This window comes from Misgurnus anguillicaudatus, chromosome 22 (assembly GCF_027580225.2).
Source record: "Misgurnus anguillicaudatus chromosome 22, ASM2758022v2, whole genome shotgun sequence".
In the NCBI taxonomy this organism is placed as follows: Eukaryota; Metazoa; Chordata; class Actinopteri; order Cypriniformes; family Cobitidae; genus Misgurnus; species Misgurnus anguillicaudatus.
In genome coordinates, this window is record NC_073358.2 from 4,303,028 (window position 1) to 4,319,450 (window position 16,423).

Sequence of the window (16,423 nt, forward strand, 5' to 3'; positions counted from 1 at the left end):
GTTTTTGTCTATTTTTTAAGGATTTGCAAAAGCATTACCATGTGACTAATGCAGATACTGTTTTACTGTATAAATATTTCTTAAAGCTGGGGTAGGCAATATTTTTAGGTTCATTTTGTATCTCAGGCCCATAAAATGTTTATCCAATCATTCGGTCTGATCCTGGCCTACTCTCGTGATGCTGGCAGTGTGCGTTCAGGTTTTTGGATGAAGCTTGGCTTTGGATAGAGCTCAGAGGGAAAAGTGCCCAGACACCAGGCCGGTGCCGCACCGAGTCCACACTGTATCCGTAATCTTCGGGCCAAATCTGCAATAGATCTGGTCCGGAGTCGTCTGCTGTTTGGGTGGGATCATTTCCCTTGTTAGCCTTCTAAACTATCTTTGCTTTTACTAACCACTACGAAACTGCCCACCCTAGCTTTAACTGCCTGAAAGCATTACATAATTGATGTATGTTGTTACCAAGTGTTACAATGTTATTGTTACGTTAAAGTGTTGTAACTTTCCATGGAATGCATTGTCAACGTACATGCATGCATTTCAACTTCAACACTCCTCCTTTTGTGTTTGGGGGAGAGTATGAACTTTATTTGTTGTAGTTGTCTTTCCTATTTCAAACAGTAGACTTGTCAGTGTTACTGTAAGTAGTATGTTCAGATAAAAGTGTTTTATTAAATACTGCTAAAATTGAAAAGCGGTGTTTTTGTTGCACAATCATACAAACCCAGTGAGGCAGTTTTTTTAAGTTGGTCTTGTTTTATTGAAAATGAAATGAAATTGTATAAAACAGATTAACAAACTGGAGAATAAGTTTACGCTTTACAAGCATTCTCTGACCTAATTATAATCTTTATGGTAACACAGGCTTAATATCAAACTGAACAGAACAAAAACAAAAAAGCAAATAATAAAAAAACTTTTTGTAACTGGTCAGATGAATTAGGGAAACTGTTTCACTGTTACATAAATCCCAAATGAGTACATTTAACCATTTATTAGCATTCGAACAGAGAACCTTTATGAAACCTCTCATACTTGTATCAAAACTTTAACTTTAAATTCTAGTTAAAATATGCAACTAATTTCCAATACCTTTGATCATCTGATTTGGAATACGAACTCAACTGCATACACTACTTAGTCTTTTTGGCCTGGAGGTAGTCAGTCTTTTTCCTAAATGAGCTGGAGTTGTGTCTCTTCACATGGACATCTCTACAGTGTATAAAAGGTAAAATGTTAGAATCCAAATATGCATTGACATAAAAAGCAATTTTGGTATCCTAACTAGAGAATATAAAAAAAAGCTTCCTAAACTTCAGAGGTGTTAGACCCCCACATTTTTGTCTTGGTGGTAAATAAACAATGTAAAATATATGAAGAGTTTGGTACCAAAACGCAATAAATCCATTTTGACAAATTTCGGTAAAAACGTGTTTTCTATACCAAGAAAGTGACAAGATGAAAACCACTATTTTCTGTTACAAACTTTCCCATAGCATCTTTAGGTTATAAAAACATAAAAAATTCAAATCCATAACTAGATTTTCAAAGATTTATTATAAAAACGAATTATTTTTTCCACAAAATGCAATAAATCCATGACAGTTTTTGTTTCAAAATGCTATAAATCTATTGAATCAATAGCCTATATAAATGTGCATTCATCTTTGCCATGTTATATTAATTTAGTTGACTAGTTGTACACACTAATTAAAAATATAAACATTAATCAAAACACTTACTTTGTCATATTAATAACACTGTCATTGCTGCGGTTATACTTGACGTCGTCGCTTAACGTTTTTCACAGCGATCAGCTGTAAAATGTTTTGGTCCTGCTCGATTTTCGTTGACTTTGAGTAAAATAATGGAAAGTTTTTCATAAGATCCCCTGGGGTCAATGTGTTATCATGACAGAAACTTGATGCTGTCGGGAGATAAGCACCAGTCTCCCGAGTGCTTCGCGTAAATTATTAGATGTTGATGACAATCTTTGCTGTCACAGAAAACCATCACAGGTTTATCAATGCCATTAAAGTATAATTTTGTTTTGTTTGTTGATCACGAAGTACAAAGTAGATGAGGAAAACTAAGATTCTGTGTACTCAACGCTCCGCCATTGTTTGTTTACATTGCGTGAACGGTGAGCTGTAATTTCTGGAATGGATTTATTGCGTTCTGTAAAAAAGGGGGAGTGGCATTTATCGCATTTTGGGAAAAAGGGAGAAACGATGACAGAATAACACGGCGGATATTGGATTTTGCGTAAAATTAATTATTTACTTTTAAATACTGACCTGATATAATACTGATTTTGGCAGTAACTCATTTTTTTTTCAAAAATGGCGTTTATCGCGTTTTGGAACCAAACTCTTTGAGGTAGGGAGGGAAAAGGTAGGGAAGTGTTAAAATGATTAATAATTTGGGAAAACCAGGTTGCTGCTGGTAGAGGCGTTCGTGAGACCAGGAGGGGGTGCTCACCCTGTGGTCTGTGTGGATCCTAACACCCAAGTATACTAATGGGGACACTATACTGTCATAAAGCACCGTCCTTCAGATGAGACATTACTCTCTGTGGTCATTTAAAGTCCCAGAATATTCTTTGAAAAAGAGTAGGGGTGTGCCCCCGGCATCCTTGCCTAAATTTATAATCATCCCCTAATATACTAATTGGCTATATCACTGTCTCTCCTCTCCATTAATAAGCTGGTGTGTGGTGGGCATTCTGGTGCAATATGGCTGCCATCATATCATCCAGGTGGATGCTGCACATTGGTTGTGGTTGAGAAGATTCCCAATTCACATGTAAAGCGCTTGAGTGCTGCACAAAAGCGCTATATAAATGTAATGAATTATTATTATTATTAAATAACCATCTTGCCATAACGGTAATTTTTTCAGAAAACAGCAATATTGCATACCTTCAGAAAATAATCATATTTGCAGCAAACCTACATCCACCACTTTTGCTACGTATTTACTGTTGTTTAAATCAGAGGTTCTCAACCTTTTGCAACTTATGGCCCACCAATGATTATTGAAACTTTCCACTTACGTTCTAGGAATTCCACTGCTTCCAATGGAAAACCGAAAGCGTCATTTCAAGCACACTTGCACGTCAAAAAATAAAAATATGCTGAAGGGAAAAACTCTGAGCGTCAAAATTTTAAGTGGAATGAATGTGAAAAAGTGACACATCAGATTTTCTTTTCAGATAATGTTTTATTTCACAGTAACATAATGATACTGCATCTGGTGAATTAACGTTCTGTCTGATGTTGTGATGTGATTGGTTTTGTCATATTCAAACAAATTAGCTTTACGATCCTTCATCTTGACTGAGCATTTTTATTCATAAAGATTCAAAAGAACAATTTGATGCGAAAATAACAAGACTTGTCAATTGCTTTATGTATGTGTTGATCAGTTTGATCAAAGTAATACCATCTGTATCTCGGGTGCTCATGACTTTGCTGTCTTTGCACTTATTTATTGGACAGTTTATCATCATGCAAATGTTATAATCGAGACATCCCTACCCTAAAGTTTGTCATATTTTGGTGAAGGTAAGATGATGTAAAATGTGTGACCGTACTGTGAAATTCAGGCTAAAGTCTAATAATGTAAAGATGAGATTAGGAGCATCAAAGTTTAACTTCAGTCATTGATTTCAATATTTGACATGACCTTACTCAGTTGACCTCTAACCTAGGTGTTTTCAGTAATGTTAAAATAGTCCTGGTATCCCAAGAATGTCCTGGTATCCCCAATGAAGGTATTGCCTCCCTTACACGAAATATCCATGGCACATGTATTGCATTTGGCAATACTACTGTCTTTTATCACAAAGTTAAACCAAACATTTGAACGTTTGCTGCGGTCAGCCTTAGTTCAGAGTGTAATGAGAGAAGGTTCTTGTGGCAGGTCCTCCTGGAAGATAGATACAACTGTAAAACACATACTGCTGTTTGCTGTGCGAGAATGACTGAAAAAGTCGGGAATCGCTAAACAGAATCAAAATGCGTGCGGACTATTCCGCTTATTTCTACATTTTGAACCGGTTCTCGATACCCAACCCTAATCACAATATATGTTTCGCAGTACATTGTGCTACTGTAAAGCAATGCGAAATATTGGAATATTTCTTATTTAAGAAATATAATAGGATATAATTTTAGGAAAGCTGTTTTGAGAACACACCACCATATGAACACCTTAGCAAAATCACTTGTTGCATGCCCCTATGCAAGTACTTCTGTCACGCTTTAAAGGATTAGTCCATTTTCTTAAAAGAAAAATCCAGATAATTTACTCACCACCATGTCATCCAAAATGTTGATGTCTTTCTTTGTTCAGTCGAGAAGAAATTATGTTTATTGAGGAAAACATTGCAGGATTTGTCTAATTTTAATGGACTTCAATAGAGCCCAACATTTAACACTTAACTCAACACTTAACAGTTTTTTTTCAACAAAGTTTCAAAGGACTATAAACAATCCCAAACGAGGCATAAGGGTCTTATCTAGCAAAACGATTGTCATTTTTGACAACAAAAACAACAAACATACACTTTCAAAGCACAACTACTCGTCCAGATCCGGTCGTGATGCGCCAGCTGACCCCACGCAATACGCCATGACGTCAAGAGGTCACAGAGGACGAACGCGAAACTCCGCCCCAGTGTTTACAAGTGTGGAGAAAGAGGACCGTTCCTATGTTGTTGTATGTCAACTGATACTAATTAATGTCTTTGTGGCAGTTTATTGTTTAAAATGGTCCGCAAATGTGCGTTTTATATATGTAACACGTGACCTTCCTACGTCACTACGCATTTACGTTAAGTCGCGCTGGACCGGATCTAAACGAGAAGTTGTGGTTTAAAAGTACATATTTTCTAATTTTCTTGTCAAAAATGACAATCGTTTTGCTAGATAAGACCCTTATGCCTCATTTGGGATCGTTTATGGTCCTTTGAGACTCCATTGAAAAAAACTGTTGAGTGTTGAGTTGAGTATTGAATGTTGGGCTCTATTAAAGTCCATTAAAATTAGAAAAATTCTGCAATGTTTTCTTCAAAAAACATAAATTCTTCTCGACTGAACAAAGAAAGACATCAACATTTTGGATAACATGGTGGTGAGTAAATTATCTGGATTTTTCTTTTAAGAAAATGGACTAATCCTTTAAGTTCAGAGATTCAGACGCTATATAGTGGTTGGTATGTAAACTCCAAACGAAACAACTGCCATGAATCTTGTATGATTTTTATAAATACAGGATTGCCATAAAAAACATCGCAATACTCACATGTATTGATATTTGAAATGTATTGACACCCCTACTTTGAACTAAAAGATTTTTGTCAAATTTTGTCTCTCTGACCTTCCAAATACTGGACCCTTTAGTGTTTCTCTTTCTTGGGTTTCCTTTACTCCTCTCAGGCAGTGACTCTTGGGAACCTTGGAACACCTTTTGGAAAAAAAGCACAATCTAAGGAAAAATACCACTCATAATCACCACTACTAATATAATAACTCATATTCTGTCCATATTGTAAAACATACAGGGGTCTCTCCACCATCTTTTTGATCTGCACCTTGTTCACATTTCTTGAACTTTTTCAGCTTCTTCATGATATAGTAATACTCCACACACTGAGCCACTGATTTAGTTTGCAACTGCAAAACAAATAACTATTAAATAATTGCAAGAGCTCTGTAAAGAAAGCATCACAATTACATTTACTTTAAAGCAATTCATCCAGCATCATCTGTACCATAGTGGAAAACAATACCACGAAAACCTGCACATCTCAAAATACAGTTAAGCAATGAATTTTTTTACCAGAAGATGAATTTTATGAAAGTCTTTGCCGTGGTCTTCAAGACCTTTCCTGAATAGTCTCATCTCTTGATCTGTCCAGTGGTCTGACCCTGTCAATTATAAAGAGCCACATTACATTTATTATAATATACTTCTAAACGTGTCAATTATTAAAGGATTAGTCAATTTTCGTAAAAAAAATCCATATCATTTACTCACCACCATGTCATCCAAAATGTTGATGTCTTTCTTTGTTTAGTCGAGAAGAAATTATGTTTTTTGAGGGAAACATTTTAATGGACCCCAACACTTAACAGTTTTAATACAGTTTAAAATTGCAGTTTCAAAGGACTCTAAACGATCCCAAACGAGGCATAAGGGTCTTATCTAGCGAAACGATTGTCATTTTTTGCAAGAAAAATAAAAAATATCCACTTTTAAACCACAACTTCTCGTCTTCCTCCGGTCATGTGACGCGCCAGTGCGACTTCACGTAATACATCATCATGTCATGTCACGGTTGACGTATGCGAAACTACGCCCCAGTGTTTACAAGTGTAGAGAAAAAGGACCGTTCTGATGTTGTTGTATGTCCAATGATACTAATTCATGTCTTTGTGTCAGTTTATTGTTTAAAATGTACGTTTCATATATGTAACACGTGACCTTTCCACGGCGCAATACGTGAAGTCGCGCTGGGGCTTCACACAGCCGGAGGTAGAAGAGAAGTTGTGGTTTAAAAGTGCATATTTTGAGAATCAGAAATGAGAATCGTTTCACTAGATAAAACTCTTATTCCTCGTTTGAGATCATTTAGAGTCCTTTGAAACTGCGATTTTAAACTGCATTAAAATTGTTAAGTGTTGGGGTCCATTCAAATGAGAACAATCCTGGAATGTTTTCCTCAAAAAACATAATTTCTTCTTGACTGAACAAAGAAAGAGATCAACATTTTGGATGACATGATGGTGAGTAAATTATCTGGATTTTTTTAAGTATATGGACTAATCCTTTAAAAGAAGCGTCTGCTATACCCGTGTAGTGGTAATCGTTCAGAGGGTGCCTGGAGGTCCGAAAATCTTCTCTCATTAAAAGCAAATCCAATGCGGCCTGATGATTGAAAAACAGAACTGTATTAAACGAAACATCCTTAAAACCGAAAGACTCTGTAGAACCAATGAGCTCACCGAGACGTTTCCTTGTACTTCATGAAGGCAGTGGAGGGCAAGTTCGATGTTGGTGCCCCCTCCTTTAAGTACACTGGAACAGCACAGATCTAACAGGTCTGTGACTAAAGCATGAATACGAATATTAATACTCATTCGTAAGAGTAGTTTAACTCCTCAATAGCTGGTTTATAAAATTGCGTATTTATTACATTTATAGTTTAACTAAATAACAGCATTTAATTTAAAACTTGACTCTTCTGTAGTTACATCGTGTACTTAGACCGACAGAAAATTAAAAATTGCAATTTTCTAGGAAAATATGGCTAAGAACTATACTCTCATTCTAGCGTAATAATCAAGGACTTTGCTTCTGTAACATGGCTGCAGTAGGCGCAATGATATAAAATAGTCCCCTGCCATTGAAAGTTACTAAGGGGACTATTTTCGGCTGCTGCGTAATATCACTACGCCTGCTGCAGCAATGTTACAGCAGCAAAGTCCTCGATTATATCAAAACTCTTTGGTTATTTTTTAGTGCGATGCTAATGGTCTAATCAGATTCAATGGATTATGCTAAGCTACGCTAAAAGTTCAGCTGAATGGATTCCAAAAAGGTAAAAATCAAATGTTTAACTCAAGGGGAGATGAAAAATGAGCATATTTTCAAAAAAAAAAAAAGTGGAGTGTCCCTTTAACAATGTATTGACTTTCTTTCTGGGCCATGAACGTGTTAGTTGCATTGCTGTCAATTGGGGAGTCAGAAAGCTCTCAGCTTTCATCAAAAATATCCTAAATGGTTTTCCTGATGATAAACAAATGTCTTACGGGTGTGGAACAACACGAGGGTAATAAATGACAATTTTTTTTACTCTGAAGTGACCCATCCCTTTAAAGGGCCCCTATTATGGTCTTTTTACAAGATGTAATATACGTCTCAGGTGTGCCCAGAATGTGTCTGTGAAGTTTCAGCTCAAAATACATTGCAGATCATTTATTATAGCATGTCCAAAATGCCCCTATTTGGGTTTGAGCAAAAACGCGCTGTCTGTACCTTTAAATGCAAATGAGCTAAACTTTCTTACAAACAGACAATGAGCGCTTTCAGTTAAAATATCTGATTAATACAGTCTGAGACAATAGTATCTAGTGGACAAAGTAAAACTCACTGAGAGAGAAGTTATGATAATGCAGGACTGTAAGTGGGCGGGGCTTTATCAATGTGACCTCACATTAATAAGAGAATTAAAACGGCATGTCTAATGAGACTGACTTGAAACAAGGGAGGTTTTTTTTACATTTTTTTTGCATTCTTTTGTGACTTTTTTGGTGGGGGAATATGTATTGGTGTTTTTACCCCTCCTCTGTGTCTTCTTGCTGGTAGTGAGATCTTTCCAAGGGGCCCAGACCAGTTGAGCGGGATGTTCTTCATACAACATGTACAGCGTGTCACGGACTGGAGGGATTTCTGCCTGAAAACGCGAACCGACGTTAATCCTCCTAAAGGACGTGAGAAAGTAAAAAAATCTGGTTTATTAATCTAAAAATACATTTCGTTTTACTTACTATATCTTGGTCAGTCATATAAGTGGAACGATAATGTTTTGTAGGAAATTAAATCTAATTGGGTTTGCTAAAACATTTCAGAACTGATGTGGAATGACTCACGGCTTTATGGTGACAACTGTGTTGTCGATTGATAAGGAGACATCATCTGTGGAGATTAGTAGGTAATGAATCATTTAACAAAGCAAGAAGTGCTCAGTTTTTAAAAATTTTATACTAACTGTTGAATTAATGAAATTAGTGTTGTGTGATTCTTTTAGGAGATAAGCAAACAAATTGAGATGATGGATTAGTGCTCACTATGGATGGCTTTGCAGACGCTGGATGGAGCTGTGTACTGCTGAAGCAGGGTGTAGTGTGCAGTCCCCAAACGGTAAGGACTTAGCATTGGTGGAGGGGTGTAGGAAGGTGGACAAACTCTTGGGCTCGCACATTGTCCTGCCGAAGATGTAGGCGAGCGGAGCTGGCTGGGGTGACCCTCTGTGGTACCACATCTGTGCGAAGTCTGGGTTTCATGATCAGTGGTGCATTTTGGGGAGGACATGCTAGGTGGAAGTGGACTTGAGATGGTCAACGGGGGAAGATGACGAGACTTCTTAGACAGACCTTTACCAGACTGCAGCTTCTGTCCCTAGAGAATTAAAGGTGCCAAAGAATGCATTGAAATAATATGTTCAATTGTTCTCCGATATCTATAAAAAAGGTATGTGCCAAAAATGATCCAGAGATGGTTTTACATGTCCATTTATTTGCTTTTTAGAATAAAATGGTCTATTATTACCTTATTTGAAAGAGTCATGAGTAATAATGTTGAGCTTCGCTCTGATTGGCTGTTTCTCAGAGCAGTTCAGTAGCTCAGACTTTATGTTTGAGCCTGTATCAAAGTAAGATACAGATTTTGAGGAATAATCAATTGTTTGTAGATTGTTAACAGACGTTTCTGAGTGGTAAGTTTGTGTTTTTTTTTCGTTATGGACCTGCAAAGCGTACTTTTTGGAGCGTCAAAAATAGAACTTCAGCCTAAACATTAGCTTATAGCATTAACTAGCATATAGCGCTAACTCAGGCACTCACAACTTTGTTTTTAGCATTGTAACAACATTGTAATTCATTTATTGTGTAATTTAATGTTGGGGGCATACATCTCGACTGTAACTGTTGAGATTGGTCTGTTTTCCAGCAGTCTTTTGCATGCACAAGGTTTACATAAGAAGAAGGAAACAATCGTGCTTGAGGCTCACAATATTGGGTCTTTTCCATTGCGTAGTACCCCACGGTTAAAGTCAGGTCAGCTTACCTCACTTTGGCTTGGTTAGCTTTTCCATTGAGCTTAGTAACGCTTCGGAGTGGGAGGGATTATAGACGTGTTGTTATATTTGCGCTGCCTACTGCAGTTACATCATACAAGTGAGAGTGTTGTTGGAATGCTAATACATTCTGGTACATTCATTTACAAAATTAAAATTGACCACTAAAATAGATGTTTGCACATCGCGTTTATCACTACCTCTGTCTCACATGACAGTCGACGCGCTCCGCTGAGCCTCATTTAAGTTGCATTTAAGCATATATTATGCTGAGGTGCATATATGTGCGTCTGGAAAAAACTGTTATGGTGTTCCTGATTCTCAATCTGTGGATGTTTTTCATCGCTAAAAGGGCGTTTGGGAACTTACAGCAAAGCACAGATGACAAGAAGTTTACTTGAGACAGCGCAAGCTAGCACTAAGGTAAAGCTAAAGCTAACCTTTTACAGTATAGTAATGATGATGCTGGTAGTGATGATTCTCCTAACACCAATAAGTGATCTACAGTGTTTTCACATCACGTTTTGGCATCAGCTCGGGCCGCTTGGAAACCCAAACGAGGGGGTACTAAAAACGTATAGGGCACTACGTACTGCACCCAGTGGAAAAGCCCCCAAAAGTAAGCTGACCGACCAAACCGTGGAGTACTATGCAATGGAAAAGTGCCATATGTCATTACCATGTACAGAACGGTTATTATTCATCTATGCCTACGTCAATACAGTTTTACGTTCTATGGCACCTTTAATTTTTTCACTAATATAAGTAAACACACGTGTTCCTGATCAGTATTCACTGGTAATAATCACGAATATTTAGATATTCACTGTATATCGTTAGCATTACCGGATGTGGGGATGAATTGGAGCTCGAAGCCTTTGTTGGCAAGACTGGAACGGAGACAGGAATGATCAGAGGAGACAGGTTTTTGGTTTTGGATTTTTTTCCTGATGCCCCCCTTTGTCCTTCCTCCTGTGGCAGAAAATAAATACTTTTATGTTTTATCTTCTCTTAACCCTACAGCTAATATGTATCAGATCTAAATATCACCACCTGTGTTGAGAAACACGGTTGTGAGATGTTCTCCTCCATTTTTCCACAGGAGTCATATAAGGACTGCGATCGAGTTTTAGGTGCAGCTGGACTTCTTGTATATGTTCTGTGGAAAAAAAAAAAACTTAGTCATTTTCAAGTTTTTATTTATTCATTATTACAATTACTCCATTTTCAAACCTGTTACAAGAGTTTTGTTCCTTTCTTCTCGGCTTCTTAGTAGACTTCTGCATAATGAAATGCAAATATTAAAACTTCTCTTTAATCTCACCAATGTTTCTTATGTACACACAAATATGATTTTTTTTGTACCTTTGGGTTGCCTGGGGATGTGCTGTAGAACGACAATGCTACCTGACTTAATGAGACAAGGTGTGGAGAGTCTTCTTGTGAAGGTTTAGGCCTGGTCTCAGGAACAAAAGAGGCAGGAACATCAGACAGGACTTCCTTGGAGTCCTTAAAGCTGTAAATCCTTTTCCTGTTTTTGGGCAAAGGCTTAGGAGAACTGGTACGGATTACATGGCCGGGAGGAGATGGAGGAATTTCATGGTCAGGAAAGTCACTACCAAAATCACTCTCTGGTTCAGGATATAATAAAGGAGAATGAATAACCACAGAAGACGAGTGATGTCGTTTCAACTTGCTCAAACTGTGTTTTGGCATACTGGAACAGACGTCCTCGGATGTAGTAGATCTCACACTTGTGGTAGCTGTCGCTTTGCTTGGTTGAATGAGTAGCAAATCTTCGGAGGGAGATTCAGGTAATTCAGAAGCTCTTTCAAAATCATCCACATTTAATGGAGTATCAACTCCATCGCATGGTCTTCTTGATGAGGCCCAATGGGTGCTGGTAAACATCTCTCTTTCTGTGACCTCACAAGATTTACCTGCTGTCAATAATGTCCAACTTTCTCTGCGCTTTTTTGAAAGTTTTACTTGAGGGGGATACTTCCCTTGGGCATTACTGGGACCTTTTGGCATTTGGGGTGGCGAGATGAGGAGACCACTCATATCTCTAGTGTACGAATGTTGCGTTGACATCGCATGATCATCCAAGTGTGACACCGGATGGCCAAGAGAAGCAGATATGTTGTGGACCCCATGCCGCATGACACAGTGATTTTTTAGGGAGTTTAGGTTGTTGTAGGTTTTGCGGCAGCCAGAATGAGTACAGCAGTAAGTCTTCTTTTTCTGGTGGGTCAACATGTGGGACATGCTAAAGAGAAGCAAAAAGGTAATTACATTGTTAGAAGATTTTTATAAATGATGTTATAACAAACTTCATTCACAAATCCAATTTGTATTGTTAAGAAAACTAAATTTGACCCAGAATCACATTTGGCCGTCTGAATAAAAGCGACGTAGAGTCTGAGTGAGTCTTAAGATCAACTCAAAAGTGAATCTTATCTGATAAACAGTAATGCAGTAATCTACTTCCAAAAGATTTAACTTTTATAAAGATCAAGAGTAAGATATAACAACAATATAAGTGGTAGTCTGTTTATTTACATCGATGCCACACAATATGAGGTTATTTTTTTATTTATTTTGAGACTCTCTCTGCGTCCTCATTCATTGACGTAACGTCCATCTATGCATTTCCGCCAAAGCGTGCATTTTCATTTATTTTCGTGTGCTTTCGTGTCAGCAAGTGAATGCAATGCAACAACAAAATGGTGGTAGCGGCGAAAACACAGTGAAAGAGGCAGAAGACATCGTGACCGTTATCGGACGTAAATCGTGGGTTCGGAAAATTTTTAGGGATGCACCGAATATTCGGCCAAAGACTTTTATCACTGAAACAATGTGATGACGCAAACAGAAACTGCGACCTGCACGTGTTTGTCTAAAGCAGCATGCCTGCGGACGGTGTAGACGTATTTCAGTATCTCTGTGTCTCAATTCGTTTCCTATAGCTCCCGAGGACGTGAATCAGTATATGGTTTTTATGTGGAGCGACTGTTTATGCTGCACTGTTTGGAATTCGCCCTCTGTCTGTGTGTGCGTGCGCATTTAAGTGCACTCAGTAGTGCATACACGGAGAGACTCGTTTCAAAAAGTAAGCAAACAGAAAATCTTTCTATTATTGACAGGGCACATACAAACCGAGTCAGAAACCAGTCTGTGTTTATTTGGTCTTAAAGAGACAGTAACCTCTGTGTCATTAATCTTAATCAAACAACCCAAGACAAAGAGAAGATCACTTCTATAGCTCAAAATAATAATAATAATAATAATATATAATTTATACAATAAAGACAGTGTTATGATTTATTTAATTTGATTTCTGTACCTAATGCTAATTTCAGACCTTAATGTGCAACTTTTCTGTTCTTTTTTATACATGTTTGTAATTTCTTTATTTGTTATTAGATTTTTCCCACCCCTTTTTGCTGTAAAAAATAATTTGATCCGTGCCTCAAAAACTGTAATGTGAACCGAACCGTGATTTTAGGATCTGTCACTCACATCCCTAGTAAAGTTAGCACACAGTCATAGCCATAAATGCAATGGTACTAATAATTGGCATAATTTCTTTTGGTGTTTCAGTTTTCGGCATCGGTTTCCTCTTTTTCGGTTTCGGCCAAGAATTTTCATTTCGGTGCATCCCTAAAAAAAAATAATTTGGAAAATGGATTGGATGGATTGGACAAACAGACTGTCAGAAAACCTTTGCCAGCACCATCTGCAACACTTAAGACAATTTTCCCCCTCATTTATTCTATTTAAAAAGTGTATTTTTTCTTGGTTTGTTGTTGTAAATATCCCCATTGGGACAGAGATTGTGCCTTTTTCAGAGAGTTTAACTAAATGTTCATGTTATATATTTTAGTTGCATTCATGAGTTATTAAAAATGTTACTGCTTAACTAGGCACATCATATTAACTATGCGGAATTGCATCGAAGCAAAGTTTGATGTACCTGCAATGAACTGTCCGATTTATACCCCTACAACATTGTGATAGCAGTGCAAAAGGTGATGGGTTCAAACCCAGGGAACACAAACACTGATAAAAAATGTATACCTTCTACATAACGCTTTGCATAAAAGCATAAATGTAAAATAAATCACAGCAACAACAACACACTTGATACTCACAGCTGATCATGTTTGAACACTCCATGACAAACGACACAGGTTTGAAGCTTTTGTTGATGCATCAAGAGGTGTGTATTAAGTGCATCGGTGGTCTCAAACTCTTTCTGGCAAATGCTACACTTTTTCATAGAGATGCCTGAAGAGACTTCTGTGTTCCTCCTCTTTGACCCCACATGTGTCAATAAATCCTCAGGATCTGGATGAACAGAAGCTGCCACAGTGTAACATGTGGCGGTCTTTCGGTTTTCTAGTTGATAAAGTAAAAATAATCAATTTTGTACATTCAGAACAACACAAGCTGTACATACATCATATATATTTACAATATATCTCAACACAGTGATAAAAATCATAAAATGTGAAACTATTCTGCTTACTTGGACCAGACTGTGATACTATGTAGGTAGCATCTGAGAGACTTTTCATCTCCATCTTTGTGAGATCCTTGTTACACAGATGAGACATGCAATAGTTATTTACAAGCATTAAGTTACCTTGTTGCATAATAATAGCCTACATTTCGACCAAAACATCCTTTAAATTGCACATACTCTCAGATTAGTACTACAATATTTTGTATATTCCTAAAGAAAACAACATTGTTATATTCAAACTTAATGGATGGTAATTTTTGGATGGGTGAAATATATTATTACTGAAGGCAGATTACGCCTTCAACTAAATTCATCACGGTATAACTTATAAGACATCTCACGTGCAGCATCGAATTTAATTTAAATCATTTAAACTCGAACATATCCCGTTAACGTTAACAAAACCATACCTGCAATATATTAACAATTTCAGTTATATTGTAAAGAAACTGTTTACGTTCTCGTAACAAGTTTCCTACATTTGTTGAATGATGATGGTGATGGCGCGGAAAAGTGCTGGTGAAGCAACGGATTGATTGCGGTTCTTTGAAAGTGTTCGGGTTAATGAACCGATTCCAAAGAACCGATTCGCTCATATATTTGGTCATGACTCACTTGTTTTATTTTTTATTTGGGGACGGGGTGATTGTGTTGATATTGGCTGTAGAGCTGTTTTACTATGCTTTGTTTTTTTTAAAGGTTAAAATACGTGTATATATTTTAGACTCAAATGAGTCGTTCAAAAAGTGTTCAAAGAGCTACGATCGTGGCATTATTTATTTATTAATTTATTTTTTAACATATTTTTCATAAAATTGGTTAATCAAATCGCAATTTTAATAATTGATTTTATCCTTGAGTTTTTTGTAATTGTTAAGTTTGTTGACTGAAAAGTGATGGATGTGCTGGGGTTAACTTCTCGTTTTAGTAGTGTAACTAATTACTGAAATAATATTATTAAAATAATATTAGAGTTACCACGCCCCAAAAATGGCAGAAAGCTAGCTCTTTTTTTCTGCCACCATGTTTGGTTGGTTCCACCCTACGTTTACTTTGTTCAATTACATAAGTTGTTTAAAAAAATAATTTGAGCCAATTTTACCCTTCATTTATCTATAATTTTCATGGATCCCACAGCCTGCAAAAATGATGCAATAACCAATTTGTTTAGAAGTAATGTAAAAAAATGAAAAGGTGTAATGTAAGGGTGTAATTGAAACATAGTAGTGAGTAATGAGTAAATAATATTACTTTTGAAAGGAGTAACTAGTAATATATTTTTTATGAGTAACTAGCCCAACACAACACAATATTAGGTGACCAATAAAATAAATAATGAAGAAAAGCAGCCAATAAGAGCCCAACATAGATGGGAACTCTTTCAATACAAAAAAGCGTCTAATCTAAGTTTTATTCTTTCAGATTTTTTAGTGACATTATAATTCCCAAAGTTTTATTCCATAGATTTGATTACCTTAATATTTTTCTAAAATGTGGAAAAATAGGAAATAAGTGATTTTAAACGTTTGACATTAATATAACAACTTAATACACTTATTAATCAAAACCAACAGTAACCTGTAAGATGTTCTCCAAACAAATCTCTAAAGACAAGTTGTTTTGGTGGCTTGAATTACCCTAAGGGTTGGACACAGTTTGTCATGTATTGTTGTAGATATATGCCATCGAGACTGTTGCTATGATGACAACACTTAATAAAATGTAACACAAAATCAGTGTTGGATATATTTAATATTTTATTATATACTGTTTATATTAGCGGACAACCTATTTTTAAAATTTTGTATTAGATTAAATTGTTTTACTGAATTGACGATTGTAGATTTCCCTTTCAATAAAGACTGCATTTGGACACTGTGTGTCTAGAGCAGTAGGCTACATAACACCATTATTAGATGACAGAACAATAAAAATACACATTTCAAGGATTTCTGAACGCATACATTTTTCCGTTAAAAGCATCAATTCCAAAGAGTGTTTGAAAATGACTTATTTAAAAAAAAAAAATAATA

At 36.5% G+C, this 16,423-nt stretch overlaps 1 protein-coding gene and 1 long non-coding RNA gene across 4 annotated transcripts; one reads left to right on the plus strand and one right to left on the minus strand.

Moving 5' to 3' along the window:
- Positions 1-736: 736 nt before the first annotated feature.
- On the minus strand, positions 737-15,005 carry znf541 (zinc finger protein 541). Of its 3 annotated transcripts, none has more exons than XR_012365520.1 (16): positions 14,801-15,005; positions 14,394-14,460; positions 14,017-14,263; positions 11,228-12,131; positions 11,096-11,142; positions 10,913-11,021; positions 10,709-10,834; positions 8,856-9,186; positions 8,658-8,703; positions 8,347-8,489; positions 7,011-7,114; positions 6,858-6,933; positions 5,845-5,933; positions 5,597-5,678; positions 5,383-5,469; positions 737-1,212 (listed from the first exon to the last, which is right to left on the minus strand). XR_012365520.1 is itself a non-coding variant. In XM_073861010.1 (16 exons), exons 1-16 carry the CDS (start codon positions 14,996-14,998, stop codon positions 1,174-1,176), a joined length of 2,724 nt encoding a protein of 907 aa, XP_073717111.1. In that variant the 5' UTR covers positions 14,999-15,005; the 3' UTR covers positions 737-1,173. The 3 variants fall into 3 exon arrangements, 2 of the variants coding, with proteins under 2 accessions (XP_073717111.1, XP_073717110.1); XM_073861010.1 differs by having other exon boundaries at positions 5,565-5,678; positions 10,916-11,021; XM_073861009.1 differs by having other exon boundaries at positions 5,565-5,678.
- LOC141358955 (uncharacterized) lies at positions 8,373-8,955 on the plus strand. The gene is made up of 3 exons (XR_012365521.1): positions 8,373-8,506; positions 8,637-8,719; positions 8,816-8,955. It is a non-coding gene; the product is annotated as an uncharacterized lncRNA (long non-coding RNA).
- Positions 15,006-16,423: the final 1,418 nt, after the last annotated feature.

Bases quoted from the DNA above. Each gene is read 5' to 3' on its own strand.
- znf541 (XM_073861009.1), bottom strand. From the start codon at position 14,998: ATGACCAAATATATGAGCGAATCGGTTCTTTGGAATCGGTTCATTAAC. The intron at 14,264-14,393 runs GTAAGCAGAATA...TTTATCAACTAG, and splicing joins AGTATCACAGTCTGGTCCAA to AAAACCGAAAGACCGCCACA. The intron at 12,132-14,016 runs GTGAGTATCAAG...GCTTCTCTTTAG, and splicing joins GTGTTCAAACATGATCAGCT to CATGTCCCACATGTTGACCC.